Source organism: Xyrauchen texanus, chromosome 16, assembly GCF_025860055.1.
Source record: "Xyrauchen texanus isolate HMW12.3.18 chromosome 16, RBS_HiC_50CHRs, whole genome shotgun sequence".
Taxonomy (NCBI): domain Eukaryota; kingdom Metazoa; phylum Chordata; class Actinopteri; order Cypriniformes; family Catostomidae; genus Xyrauchen; species Xyrauchen texanus.
In genome coordinates this window covers 36,277,339-36,292,945 of record NC_068291.1, presented here as the reverse complement: position 1 = coordinate 36,292,945, position 15,607 = coordinate 36,277,339, and the positions used below count along the sequence as shown (strand labels likewise).

General features: G+C 36.8%; 1 protein-coding gene across 1 annotated transcript in view; it reads left to right on the top strand.

Annotated features, from left to right (window-relative positions):
- Positions 1-3,230: 3,230 nt before the first annotated feature.
- LOC127657260 (nesprin-3-like) overlaps positions 3,231-15,607 on the top strand; it is a 35,532-nt gene continuing 23,155 nt past the window's right edge. Inside the window, exons 1-9 of the mRNA XM_052145978.1 lie at positions 3,231-3,346; positions 6,528-6,686; positions 7,133-7,305; positions 8,023-8,332; positions 9,803-9,958; positions 10,295-10,639; positions 12,335-12,471; positions 12,808-12,982; positions 14,314-14,496. Coding sequence (XP_052001938.1) covers positions 6,543-6,686; positions 7,133-7,305; positions 8,023-8,332; positions 9,803-9,958; positions 10,295-10,639; positions 12,335-12,471; positions 12,808-12,982; positions 14,314-14,496 — 1,623 coding nt within the window. The 5' untranslated portion in view covers positions 3,231-3,346; positions 6,528-6,542. The remainder of the gene's footprint in view (positions 3,347-6,527; positions 6,687-7,132; positions 7,306-8,022; positions 8,333-9,802; positions 9,959-10,294; positions 10,640-12,334; positions 12,472-12,807; positions 12,983-14,313; positions 14,497-15,607) is intronic.

Genomic DNA, 15,607 nt, shown 5'->3' with positions numbered 1-15,607 from the left:
AATGTTGTGCCGGGGGCCTGGGAAGCTTAGTGAGTATTGATGCTGACTATCACCCCAGGAGTCACGAGTGTGAATGCATCCAGGTCTCCTAAGCAATCAAATTGGCCCAGTTTTTAGGGAGGGTAGATTCACATGGGGTAACCTCCTTGTGGTCGTGATTATTGGTTCTCGCTCTCAATAGAGCACGTGGTAACTTATCCGTGGATAGCATGAGAGTAGCATGAGCCTCCACATGCTGTGAGTCTCCGCGGTGTCATGCACATCCAGCCATGTGATAAGATATGCAGATTGACGGTCTCAGAAGCGGAGGCAACTGAGACTTGTCCTCCGCCACTTGGATTGAGATGAGTAACCACGCCACCAGGAAGACCTAGTAAGTACTGGGTATTCCAAATTGGGAGAAAAGGGAATAAAAATGTAAATAAATAAATAATAATGTTGTGCCAACTGAGATAAGACTTTCCGGTGTTATAGAGGTCACCATCTTTGACATTTACATTGGTCACTGTCACTATGGTTACAGGTATTATTAATAACAATAATACTAAAGGGTTTAGACCTAATTTATTTATTTAGCCAGTATTCAAGTTGCTACTTGAAGTTGTTGTAACAGGACATAGACCTTTTTCAGAGTAGTGCCATTTTAAAAACTTTTACGCAAATGAAGGCAAGGCTGTGAGGGATAGGTGTACAGTCTGTACAATCAGGGTTGGGAGGGTTACTTTTAAAATGTATTCCACTACAGATTACAGAATACATGCTGTAAAATGTCATTTGTGACGTATTCAATCAGATACACAAGATCAGTAATGTAATCAAAATACTTTGGATTACTTCTTCAGCACTGGTAGATTTTACAAATTTTTTTGCACACTTTAAAAAAATCTGCCAGTACAGCAAGACAGAATACACATGTTAAACATACTTTCTCTGAAAAACCTAAATATCTTCTTGCTTCATAAACAAGATGAAGCAAATTTTACGGAAAGAAAAAATCTCATCAAGACTAAGATTCTTGTCCAAATATCAAAGATGTTACTAGAGTAAAAAAAAAAAATTATGATCTAACGTTAGGATGGCCAGACGTCCCATATTTAAGCACTATTTCTAGTGTCCCCACTTATTCTGGAAAAATCTTCCCCTCTCCCAAAATTTCCCTATGCGGCTAATATTTCTCAGTCTCGTGACTATTCTACCAATTCTGCGACTATTCTGCGCCTATGCAAGGATACGTCAATTTCATTTTTGCTGGGATGGGGCAGTCCTATTTTCCACAAGCAGGAATCTGGTCACCCTAACTAACGTGGAGCTTCATGATAAAAAATATGATTGTTCCAGGTAACGGGTGCATGTAAAATGGCTAGAAATAGCATTTAAGCTTAGCAAAAAGCTAATTGTTCACATGACAGTTTACACAAGGTTTATTTCTATTTTTGTTCCTCCAAACTCACTTCTCTGTCTGCTTGTATAAATGTAACACATCTTACATGGAATGTGTGAAAATGTGTTTCACTGTCCCCTTCTGCATATCATGGCCCCCTTCGGAATATCACGTTAATATCGTAGACAAAGCACGTGTGGAGGCTCATGCTATTCTTTGCAGCATCTCATCACGTGCCCCACTGAGAGCAAGAACCACCCCTGTAGTTACGAATTTGAATCCAGGGTGTTATGTGCTGAGTGACTCCAGCCAGGTCTCCTAAGCAACCAAATTTGACCGGTTGCTAGGGAGGGTAGATTTACACGTGGTAACCTCCTCGTGGTCACTATAATGTGGTTCGATCTCGGTGGATGACGTGAAGCCTCCACACGTGCTATGTCTCCTTGGCAATGCGCTCAACCAGCCATGTGATAAGATGCACAGGTTGACGGTCTCAGATGTGGAGGCAGCTGGGATTCGTCCTCCACCACCCGGATTGAGTCGAATCACTACGCGACCACAAAGATTTAAAAGCACATTGGGAATTGGGCATGCAAAATTGGGAAAAAAGGGGGAAAAAAGAAAAAACGCTTTAAAATGCAAAACATTTGAATGGAAACCCATCTAATGGCATGCACTGCATGAAGCTTTTAAATAACATATTTTATTTTCCACAAATCATGTTTTCTGGAGATTATTTGTCTACTGACATTTTTTTCAACGTTTGTTTTGTGAAATGATCACACTTTCTTTTTTTTTTTTTTTGGCCCGCCTTCCAAACCCCTCTTCGGAGGACAACTTTATATTTATTTAAATCAAACAGATTGGAGGTACATGTAGTGGAAAGAAGGGCATATGTTAGAACATACAGTACAATAACATGTTTCAAAACAGACAATCGTTAGGAAAAAGATGAAAAATAAGATAACAAAAAAACAAATAAACAAAATAGTATGCGTGTATGCATAAGATTTGGGTGTGGATGTTAACAATTTAAAAAGAGAAAAAAACAAAAACAAAATGAAACAACAACAACATTGCTAATACAAATTATTTATATAAAGAGAGTAATAATAGAGAAGGAAGGGGAAATTATTTATTTGTGAATGTGCTTATTGGGTAAGATGTATTATATTATTTGGGAATTGGAGGTTATAGCTGGGGTCTGTGGATATGTACTCTGTCTTGGGGGTGGATTTGATTTGAAAGAGATTAAAAATATATCCCATGTTTCAATAAAGGCTGATATATTGCTTGTTTTGTAAGTGGTTATTTTCTATTGAGATATATTATGTGAGTAGATTAATCCAGTGATTGACAAGAATTCTTGGATTTCCAGTTTTGAAAGATTACTTTCTTAGTGATAGTTAGAGACATGACTTTCAAGGATAAATCTTACAGCCTCCTCATTCCAGTTAAAAATTAAAAATAACATGGCATCTAATTTTCACAACTCGAGTTTTTTGGTATTTTTTTTCTACAGGAATTTCTTTGGAAATATTTATTAGAAAATGTTTTTCATTAAAACAGTACAACCCATTAAATCCCTCACAGCCTCCTTTTTATTTCTGACAAAAAGTAAATATGGCGCTAAATAAGGTCTATTTCGAGATTTACACCTGTATGAAAATACGGTTGTCAATCCCAAACATTGTGTGACCGTTGCCTTTAGTTATTACATCATACCAACCGTTAATTCTAAATTTTGCCGGCGCTAATTTTGAACCATTTTAGCGCGCTCAGTGACGCGGCGCATCAGTTGCTCTGCGAGTATGCTGCTTCTGCCTGCATGATCTCTCCTCCTCGGACCAGCCCATGCAACTGACAGGCCTGCATTTAGTACTTCCTGACGTCTCACTGTGACTTTGTAGCTCGGAGGCAATTTAAGTGATTTATTTTCAAAATACTCGCATCAGATGCACATCCGTAAGTACAATTCACTTATTGAGACACACAAATCTAAATGTACAGCTCTTTCTGTATATCAGTATTGCATGTATGTGATACTTTCTGAACACAGAGTTTACACTGTGTAAAGTGCAATATGATAGGATGCAATGCACTTAATTGTGTTTGCATGGTCTAGCCAAGGCTATAATCCTTCATAATGTCGATTGTTGTTGTTAAACCGAATTATATGATACTTAAAGATTACATTTATGGTGTTTATAGAAACAAACAGAGCAGCCAATACTTTCAACTGCCCCAAATGACATGCAAATCGGTGTGTAATCTTGTATGGAAGGGAGTGGGGTTAATTTGGTTGTGAATTGCCTCGTTGAGCTCTGTTTAAATTTATGTTATGTTGTAACAGAAGAAGCAGACGTTTCAGGGTGTATGTTCCTTATAAACTTAACACAACATACAGTTTAGCTTTGCCATGTATTTGAAAATATAGTTTGCAGTATGCTCCCTTTATTTGTTATTCATGTGTAATCCGTTGTACATTGTATTGTAGTGGAGGATTATGGTGTTCTGATGGGTATTGTTTGTGCATTTTCATATGAAAAGGGTTGTAAAGCCAAGGAAATGACAAAGAAGGGGATGTTGTGGTGGCAGATATGACTCACTCAGGAAAGTGGCTCATAATAATGCCCACACCTCTTTAGTATTCCTATCTCTTATAAATAGAAGAACACACACACATACATATTATACGCTGGGGCCAAAGGTTTGGAATAATGCACAGATTATGCTCTCATGGAAAGAAATTGGTACTTTTATTCACCAAAGTGGCATTCAACTGATCACAATGTATAGTCAGGACATTAATAACGTGAAAATGTACTATTTGAAAAAAAAATTCAGAACTTCAACTACTTCAAAGAGTTCTCATCAAAAAATCCTCCACGTGCAGCAATGACAGCTTTGCAGATCCTTGGCACTCTAGCTGTCAGTTCGTCCTGATACTCAGGTGACATTTCACCCCATGCTTCCTGTTGTACTTACCATAGATGTGGTTGTCTTGTCGGGCATTTCTAGCGCACCTTACATTCTAGCTGATCACACAAAAGCTCAATCGGTTTAAGATCCATAACACTCTTTTCCAATTATCTGTGGTCCAGTGTCTGTGTTACTTTGTCCACTCGAACTGTTTCGCTTTGTTTTTCTGTTTCAAAAGTGGCTTTTTCTTTGCAATTCTTCCCATAAGACCTCTATCTCTGAGTCTTCTCTTAACTGTTGTACATGAAACTGGTGTTGAGTGGGTAGAATTCAATGAAGCTGTCAGCTGAGGACATGAGAAGTGTCTATTTCTCAAACTAGAGTACTTCTGTATTATCCTTTTGTTTAGTTGTAGAACTGGGCCTTCCACATCTCTTTCTGTCTTTGGTAGAGCCAGTTGGCCTTTGTCTTTTAAGACTGTAGTGTACACCTTTGTATGAAATCTTCAGTTTTTTGGCAATTTCAAGCATTGTATAGCCTTTATTCCTCAAAACAATAATTGTCTGATGAGTTTCTAGAGAAAGCGGTTTCTTTTTTTGCCATGATTGACCTAATATTGACCTTAAGACATGCCAGTCTATTGCATACCGTGGCACCTCAAAAACAAAACACCAGGTTAAGTTTCATTTAACGAACCAAATAGCTTTCATCTGTGTTTGATATAATGACAAATTATTTTCTAGTACCTAATTAGCAATTTAGCATAATTTCTCAAGGATAAGGTTTTGGATTGATGCTGCTCTCTAGATTTGATCAAAAAGATTTTTTTTCAAATAGTGATGGTGCTGTTTTTACATAAGTAATGTCCTTATTGTACTTCATTATCAGTTGAATACCACTTTGTGAATTAAAGTACCATTTTCCTTCCGAAACCTATACAAAATCTATAAAATTATCAAAATCTATACATTATTCCAAACTTGTGTGTAATGGTTTAAGTACCAAAAGTGTATAGGGTCATTAGAGACCGTAGGTATTCAATAGTGTCTGGGATTTTTTTGCACTTCCATAAATTATATTTTTATGATTATTTCATATCTATATAAGTTTACTACTATCACATGATATCTATTTCTTTGTTCATTACAAGACAAGTTAGTACTATATGCCTAAAAATAAATACTATATAACATTGATTTTCTGTGGTAACAATGGTGATTTATCAGTATTCCATATGCGTGTACTCATACAGTACATAATATACATGTGGCACTATTGTTTCAATGATTGACTTGATTTACATTTGACATTAGTATTTGATGAAGAAACAACATGGAAGTAAACTATAGCAAGTTAAACACATGAACTGTATGATATGATTATTGACTTTTGTGTATACAGTACTACTGAAATTAGACTCTAAGTGCATGAGAAAATACTTGTATGTAATTCATGTGTAGATTATGTTTTATGTGTAGCTCAATATGTGTTTGACAGCCAGTTGTGTCTCATGAAAATTTCAGTGTGAAAGTAATGAAGGCTGTTCTAGATTTGTCCTGATTTGTGTAATTTTCTCTTTGATATATGAAAAATAAAACATCAGAATATATAAAAGTATATTTTATTTTGTGATTTTTCTAAATGTCTTGAACGTATTTTTTAAATTGTACACTGTCTGGGTTTATTGTAGATACATTTTTTTTGATAAATATACATTCCAGGTCTCTAAAGACATGGATATGTAAGAGTGTTTGGTGACATTCCTATTCATTTAATGGTTAATGAAGCTGCTCCAAGGGTCTTTTTTAATAAATGCAATTTAACCTTTAGAGACCTAGTGTAGCAGAATTGCATCATTTGTTTACAGCATTTGCACAATACATATTTTTTTTAATTATTATTATAATTAGCTGACACTCTAAACTGTATCGTTCACAACAACCATTTTGGTGGGAAGAAAATTGCATATTGAATGTCAGAGCTTGCTAAAGTCACACCACCAAACAAAATCCTTTTTATATATATATATATATATATATATATATATATATATATATATAATTAGTGGCTTCCATAGTCAAGGAGAAAATGAGCATTTAGCATGTTGCTAAATGACAAATTATTGAAATAGTAAAATTAGAGTATCTAAAAGGGCTTTGTGTATTCTAAATTGATGACTGTTTTGCAGCATAGTAAAATTGCCCACCCTGTTGCTTTGCATTAGGCCTGCCTCAAACCTATGACACAGCAAGAGCAACATGAGTTCAGGGAAAGTTTGGAGGAAGCCCTTTCCTGGATGCAGGCTGTCCAGGAGAGGCTTAAACAAAATGATAACACCCAAGGGCCCAGATCAGCGCTGGAGGCCAGGCTCAGAGAGACAGAGGTGAGCATTCAATTGACTTATGACCTATGAGTGCTCACTATTCCTGAAATAGAGCCAACTGAGTTTTGCAAAGGTCTGTCATGATTGCTAAAGAAGCTCTTGTGATCGTAGTTCAGATCACTGAATACAGTATTTGGAAAATTAAGCCACAATAAATGTATGAATTTTAGTAGATATCAAAGTATTGTTTATTTTAAGAAAGATGGCACAAGTACACTTTTTAAGCAAATATTTTCACAAGAAGTTTTTTCGTTTTCATTCTGTTCAAAATTAAAACAAAAAGGATTTGGACACTTTTGGTTTTTAAACATGGATATAAATCTCATTACCTTTCCCTGCTTGCATGCAGTTGTTTTACAACATTTCACAATAAGCACATGTTTAAATGCAGAATATTACTGCTAATTTTAATTTTCATCTGGAATGTAAAATTTTTTTGTCTAAAGAAAATCCATAGTTCAGAGCCTGAAGGCCATGTGAAGATGGACAGGGTTCTTGTGGCATCTGAAGCTCTGCTCCGAAATGGAGATGAAGAGATGAAGAATCAGACTCATTCAAAACTCAAAGATCTGAAAGCGCTATGGGAGGAGACGTTAACCTACATAATTCACTGCCACAGGTACAGTTGTTATCATCATATACCACTAAATACATTCACTGAGCACTTAATTAGGAACACCTGCACACCTTCATATTCATGCGATTATCTAATCAGCCAATCGTGTGGCAGCAGTGCAATGCATACAATAATGCAGATATGGGTCAGGAGCTTCAATTTATGTTCACATCGATCATCAGAATGGCGGGAAAATTAATCCCAGTGATTTCGACCATGGCATGATTGTTGGTGCCAGATAGGCTGGTTTGAGTATTTCTGTAACTGCTGATCTTCTGGGATTTTCACGCATTTCAGAATGGTGCCAAAAACAAAAAACATCCAGTGAGCGGCAGTTCTGCGGACAGAAATGCCTTGTTAATGAAAGAGGTCAGTGGAGAATGACCAGACTGGTTTGAGCTAACAGAAAGGCTACGGTAACTCAGATAACCATTCTGTACAATTTTAGTGAGCGGAATAGCATCTGCAGATGACAATTTTTTTGTCAATATCACTGAGAGCATGCTGCTGTTTAAAGTCTTAGTGTATCTCAAGGAAGACATCCTGAGATGGATGGGTGGATGGATAGATAAGTAGATTTAAAAACATCTTTGTAATATGTTGCTTATACAACAAAACTGCTAATAATTGAAAAAACATAAATGGCTAAATCTATTTGTTGGGTGTCAGGAGGATATATTTGCATTTGTGTTTGTTTATTTGATTGTTTGTTTTTTTTAGTCGTATCGAATGGGTGTGGCTACACTGGAGCGAATACCTTAAGGCCCATGAGGAGTTTGAGATGTGGCTGGAGAAGATGCACAGGGCCCTGGAACCACTACTTGAAATGCAGCTGGGACTGCAGGAGAAACTTTGGCAGGTGGATCATCTTCGGGTCATGCACAGTGACATCCAAGCACAGGCTCAGTTTCTGGAGAGGCTCCTGGATGAGGCTGCAGCCCTGTATAATCGCACTGAAGACCCCGGTGTAGATGAGCAGTCTCAGAAGGCACTTCAAGATGCCTACAACCACATTCGAGACAGAGCACAGGTAAACATGAAACAGATCAAATAAATATTTGATATCAATGAGTGGAACGTTATTGTTGACACCCAAATGCCAATTCAAAAACGTGTTTACTCATTTCAGAAAGTTTGCTTAAGAGTTTTGGGTGTTTTATTTAAGTCCATGTTTGTTTTGTGAATTTTATATAAGGCTCCTCAGTATGGAACCATGTAATATTTTGTCTTCCATGTTTTTACACTTAACCTTGCTGGGTATACATATCGTTTGTTTCAATATGAAAACAGAATATTCTGCCCTTAATTTCCACATCACTGTCACTGACATGTTGGAACGTGTGTGGCCTCTGACAAACATATAGTTCTTATGAAAGAATAAAATATAGGTCGGTCTTTCATGGTTCCCACAATCATGGCAAACTTGGAAGTATCAGAATTTTAAACACATGATTTTCAGACCTTGAAAAGTCATGGAAATTATTAAAATCTAAAAAGTTATGGAACTTTCTATGGTCAATAAATATTTGTTATTTTGGTCAGCTCTGTAATATTTCAAAGACTAGAGTGTAACCTCTAATAATGACTATAAAATCCTTATCCAGTAATCCAAACAATTGGAAAAGTAATGGAAATTCATTGGTCAAAAGGTATGAACTCAGGTCTTTATAAATTATAGCTGACAATATAATTAAAAAAATATAACTTGATAATTCAGAATGCAAATCAGACTTATTTGAAAGTAAAACATTTCTTTATTGCTCTGAGTGTGTAATACATTAAAGGTATAGTTAATCCAAAAATGTAAATTCTCATAATTTACTCACCCTCATTCCATCCCAGATGTATATGACTTTCCTACTTCAGCTGAAACAAATAAAGATTTTTAGAAGAATATCTCAGCTCTCTAGGTCCATACAATGCAAGTGAATGGTGACCAGACCTTTCAAGCTCCAAAAATGAAATAAAGGCAGCATAAAAGTAATCCATTAGAATCTAGTGATTTAATATGTGTCTTCTAAAGTGATGCAAACACTTTGGATAAGAAACCGATACATATTTAAGTCCTTTTTTTACTCTCAATCTCCACTTTCACATCAAAAACAAAATAAGAAGAATGTGAAAGTGGAGATTGATAGTAAAAAATGATTTAAATATTGATTTGTTTCTCACTCACACCTATCATATCGCTTCTGAAGACATGGATCAATCCACTGGAGTCATATGGATTACTTTGACGCTGCCTTTATGTGCTTTTTGGAGCTTGAAATGTCTGGTCACCATTTACTTGCATTGTATGGACCTTCAGAGCTGATCTGTTCTTCTAAAAGTCTTCATTTGTGTTCTGCAGAAGAAAGAAAGTCATACATATGTGGGATGGAGTGAGGGTGAGTAAATAATGAGAGAATTTTCATTTTCTGATTAAATATTAAAGAATAGTAAGCTACCCTCATGTCTGTATGTGTTTTTTGTAACGTATTGCATTACTTTTTATTTGCAGGAGATGTTGGCGTTAGCACAGAAAATAGTAGAGGAGCACCAGCAATACCAAAGTTGTGTTCATAAATTCCAAACCTGGCTGGTTTCTAAAACAGAGGAAGTCAGCCGTTTCAGCGAAGTGGAGGACACAACACAGAATAGACTTAAAGCCCTGAAGGTACAATGACCTACTTCTTTTGGGGAGGGGAAGTCAGAATGTTCAACTGGGAAAATTATTCCTACTTTGTCAGACTGTGAAAACATAATTCCAGCTTTTAGCCATTGTTTAAAATTTGTGTCCTCATTTTCCTTTTTTTTTTTTTTTTGCAGTGCTAGGCTTCTATATTAAAGGGGTCATATCATGAAACATCAAATTTTCCTTGATCCTTTTAAATAAATGAGTTTGACAGGATAGGCTCTCCAATTAAATACTTAAACCCTTATTTTTCGCATAAAGGAAGACCTTTGAGATTCTGTGTGTATTTAAATATATGTTTCTTCCGACCATTATCAGAAGCTGGATGCCAGTATAGCCAAAGAAGAGCTCACTCTCCAGCACATTGAAGGCTTGTCTGAGGCGGTGATGACCAACACGTCTCCAGCAGGTGCAGAGAAGATCACAGAAGAGGTGGTGGAGTTGAGGCTGGCCTGGCAGCGATTACGCCAGGCACTGGTGGAGATTCATGAACAGCTCCAGAGCTCACTTGTGTCTGAGAGCGAGTATTCAAACCGCTGTAAACAGCTGTGGTCAGATCTCGTGCAAATTCGAACCCTGGTCCAGACCCTCAGCAGTGATTTGGAGAGCAGAGATGCAGAGCGGACCGAGGAACACATTGTAGCTCAATGGAAGATGCACACGGTTAGCATTCTGGTCCACTCATTTGCACCACTCTCAAAGACCGTGTCTTGCTGAAGGGCAGAGTTGGAGGCTCAGCATATTTTTGTGACAGCACATTAGTGATTTAGGGAATGCCTCAATGTGGGGTGTGACAGCAGTTTGTGAACTTGTAAATGGAATTCTGCAAGTTGTTTTGCTTAATGGGATGGAATACCTCCACACTGATGGCCACACAACTGCTTATTTACTTTTTAATGCATTTAAAGGAATAGTTCACCCAAAAAAGAAACATTTATCATAATTCACTCACCCTCATGTAATTTCCAAACCCGTCCCGAATTACTTATTTCTTATTTGTAACACAATGTTTTAGCCAGTCGTGAAGCTACATGCGATAAAAGGGAACTTTTCCTTGTTAATCAGAGTTTTTGTCCTAACAAACAGCGACATGCAACGATTGTCAGGGACTTCTATCCTTGACTTGGTTTCTATTTCTGCAACGTTGCAATGGGGAGCCCATCCACAAATTAAATCTCATGGGCCTAAAATCCTTCCAATAACAGTATATTCAAGCCATTGGATCACTAGCCAGTTCAGAACAACTTGATTTTGGCCGAGGGTGTCACACCTACCCAAAGTTGTGCTTAAGGTCTTGTTCTCTTCAGTCGGTGGTAGGGTTGGGCGATATCGTGGCGACGATATAAGGTGTCAATCGATAGAAATTTTGCTATATCGTGTTTATCGCAATATGTAAATGTCCATGTGCGCAGCGTGGGTTTATCTATCAGTGGGCAGGGCTTCATGTGAGATAGAGAATCTATGAAACATGAACAGAGTTTTTATGGCATTAGCATTTTCGGCGACCGCCAGAGCAAAATCAGTGACATTCAACTAGCGTTTGGCACTTCAAAAGCGCTTGATATGATTCTCATCTGACACGCGCATCTGTGTTTCATGTGCGTGTCGTGGGCACCATCTTTGGAGTATGCAAGTGCGTGCAAGTCCAGCTGGCTTCCAGATATTTACATATCTATTTTTTTTATGTATGCACTATTTGCTTAGTTTTATTTGGAAAAAGTATTTAATTTACTTACTGGATTATCCCAATAGTTTTTTTTTATTGTAATTATTTTTAATGAAAATTGCATACATTTTCATGTTGTTTCTCATCAAAACCCATGATATGTCTTCAGAAGACTTTGAATATGAGGCATGGGTTGCATGGGCTACTTTTATAACACTTTTGGGCCCTTTTATAAGATTTAAAGTGAGACATTATCCACTGGTACTGATGTGTATTGAAAAGACTGCCTGAGATATTCATTAAAACATCTTTGGTGTCCTGCATTAGAAAATCAAATGGGTTTACATTTGGAACAACATGAGGGTGAATAACTTGAATAACAATTCTGTCAAATTTACTCCCCTTTTGTTGTTCAAAACCTGTATGACTTAATTTCTGTCTCATAAATTATAGTATAATTAAGCTTTTATCAAAATACCCTTAATCCATTGTAGTTGGTGAAAACTGAACTGAATTTAGTTCGCTGTTGACAGTGGGGAAGAACTGAAAACTTTGAAAACCTTTTTAGATCAATCAAAACTGTTTGGACCCCATGTGGAGAAATTATGCATTAATCCCATTTGGATGAACTCCCATTATGAACTCATGTGTTTACTCGTTTTATTGATTTGTTTTTCACGTTCGCATTTCAGGGTGTGCGTAACAAGCTCATCGTAGAGGAGCCCAGGGTGGAAGAGCTGAAATCCCGGTTGAAAGAGCTATTCCGATTCCCACAGGATTCCAAAGCTCTGTCTGATGAGATGCTTGCAGTGATTAAGGAATACCAGAGGTGAGCAGCAGTCACTCACCCACAGAGAGCCTCGGGCACATGAGGCTTTGATGTATATTTTATTAATCGTTATCTATTGATACTGTCATTCGTAAACATTCCGTCACCACTGACACAATGGGAGGCTTGTCACAGGAAGGTTACCTTCCCCTTTGTGTTACAGTCATTGTGATGTCACTCATGGGGCCTAGTCAACGTTGTAAGCGCTTCACATAATTAGGGCATTACACAGGGGTTTACCACATATATTTATTCAATTGTGTTGGAATCCCTGTAAACTCAAAGCCTTATACTGTATAGGACTACTTAAAAGAGTTGTTTTGTGTCCTGTTGTAGTGTGAAGGGCAGATCTTTTAGACTGTCCTCTGAAAGTGAGACAGCTCTTCGGCAGATACTACAGGACCCTCTGTATGGCTTCAGCCAGTGGAGCCAGACAGTTTCGCAGGTTTTGGAGGCCTCTTCAGATGTGACTGAATTCTCTCATATCGCTCTGCTCGTGCAGAATATCGAGGTAAAGTTTACACAGACAAAAATTTCTTGCCAAAGTTTTTTTACTTTTTAGGGACTTGACAGTGAATCTCAATATTGAGTTCCTTGATGATTAGGGTTCAGAATTAGGAGCAAAATTCACATGGATTCAGGGAAAGTCATCCATTTTTTTTTTTTTTTTACACAATGAATTGCATTTTAAAAAGTGGCCAAATTTTACCCTTGAATTCACATGAATTTTGATCCTGAATTCACTCTTAATATAATATGAATTGGACTGGTCAGGATGGGAAGGAAGAAGCGAGGTTCAAGTAAGTTCAACTCTTTATTCACACATAATAATCATAGATGGCTTTCTTCAAACACACTAATGTACCACACTGCTGTGCAACACACACTTTCCCTGGGCTCTGACATAAGCTCCTTATCGCTCTTCCCATATTACTGCAACAAGAAACAGCTGTTAGACCTAATGGACACCCTGGGACGAATCCTTACTGCTTCTCCTCTCCTGGACGGACACCCAACCACGCCCCCGCCACAATAATAATACCAATTATTTTATGAATTCATTTCTTACCTAAAACTAAATTGCATGCCTATTTTCAGTTGTAAAAATCAACCATATTTTTAACACATGTTCTACAAATCAGTGTAAATAGAATAAATTATGCATGTAAACAGTAAACATGTAAGAATATACAGTGTATATGCAATATAAATGCAATTTTATGAAGTCATGTTTATTCATGGAATACATGGATTTGTACCTTTTTAAAAAGCAAAAATGTGAAATGCAAAATTATGAAATGAAAAAAAAAAAATTATATACTGTGTGTGTGTATATATGTATACACACTGCACATTTTCATAATGTATCTAGTTAGAAGTTCCCCAGTATAATTGACTTTGGGGCTTAATTAATTTCATATGTTAGCAAAATTATATTACATTATTACTGAAATACAGTATATAGAGTCGAATCAAATCACAATCTGAATATAAAGGCTTGTGAATCGGAATCTAATCGGGAGAACTGTATCAACAGCCAGTTCTGTCTAGTGAAGAAACATTGAAAACATTGTCCGAGCAAATTTACACCCTTAAAGATTGTACTGCTGGACAAGTTTTAGACATTTCATTCTGATGTTTCCATTCACCATTCTTGACACCAGATGTCTTTGATTTCAACTTTGAATTAAGAAAAACAAGCTGCACACTATATTTTCATTTTGCTACATTTTGGATACAATCTGCAAAGCATTTAGCCTTCTTTAAATTCTTATTTCTATGAAAGCCCTTTGTTGTCTTTGAAGTTATTGATTGTGCTCTTTGTTCTTTTGTACTTTGTAGAAGTTACTTAAAAACAGTGTGCAGCTGCAAGAGCGCTTGAGTTTGCTCCAAGTGAAGCGTGATCTACTCGGCTCTGTTTTTGGCCAGGAGAAAGCGGATGATCTGTTAGAGGAGCTCAGCGGGGATATGAGGAAGAGAGAGTTACTCCACAGCCAGCTCCAACAGCGCAAGAACCGCCTGCAGGTACCCCACCAGCCACAGCCCAAAATGCCTGAGCTACAACAACAATCTTTTTTGATATGTCTGTAGATTAGCTATAACATGCATAGTTTTGTTTAGACAGACACTTTTGTCCACTTTGCAGCTTTATATACCCAAGATCTGCTTAATTTCAAATCCTGGAGAGGCTATATGGGATAATCAATCAACCACCGCTCCTTTTGCCATGATGATTCAGATAGATTGCTAATTATTGCTTTGTTCTGTGACGTGTTTCAAGTGTACTGCATGTATAGTCAACATTTGGTCCGTGATCATTTTGACAAACATTGCTAGTTTAATTGTCATGAATTATTTCATATTGCTGTGCTGCTTAGCATGAACCACTAGAGGGTGCATCTCTATCTGCTTGGGTTTATGAAAATACACACAAATTGTTTGATATACAATGAGTACTTTCCAGATAAACTTGATAATTTATTGATTTCTAGATAACATTCTAGATAGACTTGTTTTAGATCAAATGAATACCTACACTGGCTAATTATTGTGTAGCTTTTTTTATTTAATTATATCTGAACATCTGGGTTCATTACATTTTAATTTATTTTACATTTACACTGTTGACAACTTCCCCCTGTCCTGGATTTGTAAATGTTTCTTGCACACCTTTGTTTCCTATAAAGAAAATAACTTGGCTTTCTCTAACCAGGTTGCCTTGCATTCTAATAAATAACATACCATTTCAATCATGTTTGAGTACATTTAAAAGATGAAAAAATCTAGTCGTGAATTGTCCATAAGTTTGATATTTTTGCCATATCGCCCAGCCCTAATGTCAGTAGAGGTGGGTGGTTTTACTGGCTATGAATCAACAAATTAGTCAACAGATATAAAATATTGTTTCTATTGCACTTTATAGGGAATGAACATTTCGATCCCGTGATGGAGAAAATAAGAAGCCCCATCACGATTGTTACTAATTAAAATTTTCTAACTCAAAAACTTGTTCTGCTGCTGTCAAATATGGAGAGAGAATCAATTGCATTGAGTGCATTACCTACATTTTTAAATAATATTTACATGATCAGTGCATTTATGTCTAGTAGTCGTATGTAGTTGCCAAAAAGTTCTT